Source organism: Triticum aestivum, chromosome 6D (assembly GCF_018294505.1).
Source record: "Triticum aestivum cultivar Chinese Spring chromosome 6D, IWGSC CS RefSeq v2.1, whole genome shotgun sequence".
Lineage (NCBI taxonomy): Eukaryota > Viridiplantae > Streptophyta > Magnoliopsida > Poales > Poaceae > Triticum > Triticum aestivum.
In genome coordinates, this window is record NC_057811.1 from 317,018,251 (window position 1) to 317,021,241 (window position 2,991).

At 53.6% G+C, this 2,991-nt stretch overlaps 1 protein-coding gene across 1 annotated transcript; it reads right to left on the bottom strand.

Annotated features, from left to right (window-relative positions):
• Positions 1-1,263: 1,263 nt before the first annotated feature.
• Positions 1,264-2,365, bottom strand: LOC123141537 (uncharacterized). The gene has a single exon (XM_044560649.1). It carries the CDS (start codon positions 2,073-2,075, stop codon positions 1,632-1,634), a length of 444 nt encoding a protein of 147 aa, XP_044416584.1. The 5' UTR covers positions 2,076-2,365; the 3' UTR covers positions 1,264-1,631.
• Positions 2,366-2,991: the final 626 nt, after the last annotated feature.

The window sequence follows — 2,991 nt, forward strand, 5'->3', positions numbered from 1 at the left end:
TCTCGGAAGCCAAGTCCGCCTTGTCCTTTCGGTTTGATCAGGTGAGTCCACGCCTTCCAGTGCATCTTCTTCTTGCCCTTCTCCACGCCCCAGTAGAAGTTGCGTATCATCCGCACGAGATCCTCGCAGGTGGAGGCGGGGAGGCGAAACACACTCATAATGTATGTGGGGATCGCCAAGGCCACCGACTTGATCAAGACTTCTCTCCCGCTCTGAGCTAGCAATTGCGCCGCGTCCCACTCCACCATTCTCTTTGTAAACTTCTGCTGCAGATTCTGGAACTTATCCTTTGTCATGCGTCCGGATGGGGTGGGTAGCCCAAGGTAGCGTTCTTCGAAACTATGCTGTTGTACCCCCAACACTTCCTTAACCTCCTCTCGGGTATTAGCTGGGCAGTGCTCCCCGAACAAGATGGAACATTTATGCGGATTGATAAGTTGGCCGGTAGCTCGGGCATAAAAATTCAGTGCCTCCTTGACGTTATTTGCTTCAACTGCAGTCGCGCGAAAGAATAGCAAAGTATCATCGGCGAACAACAGATGCGAGATGCCGGGAGCCCTTGGGCAGGCCCTTACGGGCGTGATCTCTTGGGCCTGCACTTTCTGACGCAAGATGGCAGCAAGACCGTCAGCCACTAAGAGGAATAAGAAAGGGGAAAGGGGATCTCCCTGCCGAAGCCCGCGCGTCGGTGCAAACGAATCTAAGAGGGTTCCGTTAAGATTTATGCAATACCGAACCGAGGTGACACATGCCATGATCCACTTCACCCATTGGCTCGCAAAACCCATTCTCTGCATCATTTGCTTGAGGAATCTCCAATCCACTCTATCGTAAGCTTTTGACAAGTCCAGCTTGTAAGCACAAAAACTCCTCTCCGGATCCTTTTCCTGCCTTATATAGTGTGTACACTCGAATGCAATGAGGGCATTATCCATGATGAGCCTCCCGGGGACAAAGGCACTCTACTCCTCAGACACCACATCACCAAGGATAGTACATCGCCCTGTTAGCAAATGCAACAGATTCTTCACCAGATAAATGGACAATCGAGACACGGTACAATGTGGGAGGCATCGGTGCAAAATCAGAGTTGGATATGGTTCAAATCGCCTAGTAGTAATTAATAACGACATCACTAGAACAATCGTTGAACGTAAAGCTCCCTGAAGGAAGTTGCTTCCACACGCGATGCCAACAACAAAAGCCGACACTCCGCCGTGGCTCAATTTAATCTCGGAGAAATGTACTAGTTAAAATTATACATATGCAAGCGAAGGATTTCCATGCACTTCAATTATCAAGCATACTCGGTAGCCGGAGATCATATCGAACACCTTCCGATACAGAGCTCACATAGCAGAGACGGACACACATGTTAAAAAGTACTGGTACTACTACTCCCATGAAATTCTGATGCCGCTAGTTTCCTATCAACTCTACATGAAATTCTTAAACCGAAACATCTAGTACCTGAACATAGAAAAAAGGAAAAGGATCTGGGCAAAGTAACCACCACCACCACCACTTGCTATGTCCAAAAGCATGGGCTCGTCGCCGCCGGGTCGCGCGCCTCGGGAGCCGTGCACGCGGTACGCACCCGGACGCGAACCGCCACCGCGGGCGTGCCTCCATCAATCCTTAATCCGGAGCCAGCAGCCGAGCTGCGTCGGGTTGAAAACCCCGGGGATGCGGGTGCCGCCCGCCATGAGCAGCATCGACGCCTCGGCGTACCTCCTCGCGGGGTCGGGTGTTGGTGCGGGCGTGGGCGTGGCGGTCTCCTTCCGGCCCGGCGCGGGGGGCCGCTCCCCGAGGAGCGTGCCGAACTTGAGGAACTCGTGCGCCAGGTACCCGGCCAGCAGCTTGCTGCTCCCGCCCTGGGGAGGAGGCGTCGGCATGGGGGGCTTGTTGGCGAACCGCGACAGTTGGTGCGGCTTGTTCCTCAGCAGCTCCTGTCTCACGGGCGGCGGCGGCGGGAACAGCGGCGGCCGCTGCTCCGACGAAGACGAGTATTCCCGCTCCTTCCGCTTCCCGAGCGCGCCGCCGCCCGGCGCGTCCATCCTCGCGCAGATCGACATCCCGAGGGCCCCGACGCGCGCCTCCGCCACGACTGCAGCGGCCGGACGGGATCGCCGATAGCGGCAGAGGAAGGAGGAAAATATGCGGAGGAAAAAGGAAACTGGTTTAAAAAGCTACAGAGGAAGGGAGTTGTGCGGGTGCGGCGGGGCCCACTGGAGAGCAAATCCGTACGATCACAGGGGGGAGAAAGAGAGAAGGCGCCGAACGAAGCGGAGATTTTGGTGGAAAGAGAAGGGAGGAGGGCAGGGCTCTCCTCTGCAGAATGAGGCGGAGCGGAGGGAGGACGGGGTGGCCGGGTGCGGTGGTCTATTTATATTCAGCTGTTTGGCAGTTGCCATCGGGTACGCTATAAATAACAAGAATGCCATCGTGTGGGTTTGCCCCTTGCGTGGGGGGTAATTAATGGTTCTGGAAAGGCTGAGGGTATAGTTGTCATTGCGTACGTCGTGTGGGCATGCAATTTTTTTTTTTGGAGAAGAATACTGCATTAAACCTTATCCAGAAACGGATACAGATGTAGCACAGACGCAGCATCGTCGAAAGACCCTGAGAGACCACACGTGTCCCAACACACATGCGAAAAGACCCCCAAAGAAAGAAAAATACAATGAGGTTAACAATATCGTCCAACTGGGCTATATGCAGTAATTAGCTCATTCAATTGCGTTAAAGAATTACCCTAAAAAATTGCGTTGAAGAAAGTTCTCTCATTACCTCTCAGGCGCGACGCAACGACGACCGCCGGATGACTTGCACGAATCTCGATGATGGGATAGTGTGGCATTGCTAGGCGCAATCGTCCGCTCCTGTTTTTCCATGCGACACACGCTTATGACCACTTGATCCCATTAATCGATGTTGACCCGCTATGACGCGCCTTCTTTATCAATTTTTCATACAACCACATGTGCGAAG

What these genes read in the sequence shown, in the direction of transcription:
- LOC123141537 (XM_044560649.1), bottom strand. Translation starts at nt 2,075, where the DNA reads ATGTCGATCTGCGCGAGGATGGACGCGCCGGGCGGCGGCGCGCTCGGG.